This window comes from Egretta garzetta, unplaced genomic scaffold (assembly GCF_000687185.1).
Source record: "Egretta garzetta isolate BGI_Z169 unplaced genomic scaffold, ASM68718v1 scaffold108, whole genome shotgun sequence".
Taxonomy (NCBI): domain Eukaryota; kingdom Metazoa; phylum Chordata; class Aves; order Pelecaniformes; family Ardeidae; genus Egretta; species Egretta garzetta.
In genome coordinates this window covers 8,477,470-8,477,981 of record NW_009260614.1, presented here as the reverse complement: position 1 = coordinate 8,477,981, position 512 = coordinate 8,477,470, and the positions used below count along the sequence as shown (strand labels likewise).

The window sequence follows — 512 nt, the reverse complement described above, 5'->3', positions numbered from 1 at the left end:
ATGCCGGCAGGGGGGGGCTCCCCATGCCTGCCTTCCCCCAGGTGAGCAGAGCAAGGCCAGCCAGCCCTGCTCCATGATCAGGCACCCCTCGCCCTGCCAGCCCGCCTGGGAAAGCATCCCCACCCCCGGCCACCGGCTACTCACGCGCCACACTCCACCTTCAGGGAGCGGATGTTGTCGAAGCCGCACTCCATGATGTTTGGACAGGCTGAAGTGAACTCCATCCTCTTGCCCTGGAAGTTTTCTTGGTCATACACGGTGATCTGGAACGGAGAGCGAGCTGCCGAGTTGGGAACTGCCCAGCAGCGGCCGCAGGCGATTCAGCGCCTCTTCGAGACGGAGGGTCATGCTCTGTCTGGGAAGGAGCCGGCAGAGGCTGCACCGGGCACCCCTCTGGGCTGGGACGCAGCCCCACACATTTCCATGCATCCCTGCACTGCTGGCCCACGGCGCCCTGCCTTGGTGTCGGGGGAGCCTCACGCCGGCCCCCGCTCCGCGCTCCTGCTCCCCCC

The 512-nt window shown here is 67.0% G+C and overlaps 1 protein-coding gene across 1 annotated transcript in view; it reads right to left on the bottom strand.

Annotated features, from left to right (window-relative positions):
- Window positions 1-512, bottom strand: part of CRYBA1 (crystallin beta A1) — a 9,238-nt gene that overhangs the window by 8,067 nt on the left and 659 nt on the right. Inside the window, exon 2 of the mRNA XM_009645170.2 lies at window positions 145-263. Coding sequence (XP_009643465.1) covers window positions 145-263 — 119 coding nt within the window. The remainder of the gene's footprint in view (window positions 1-144; window positions 264-512) is intronic.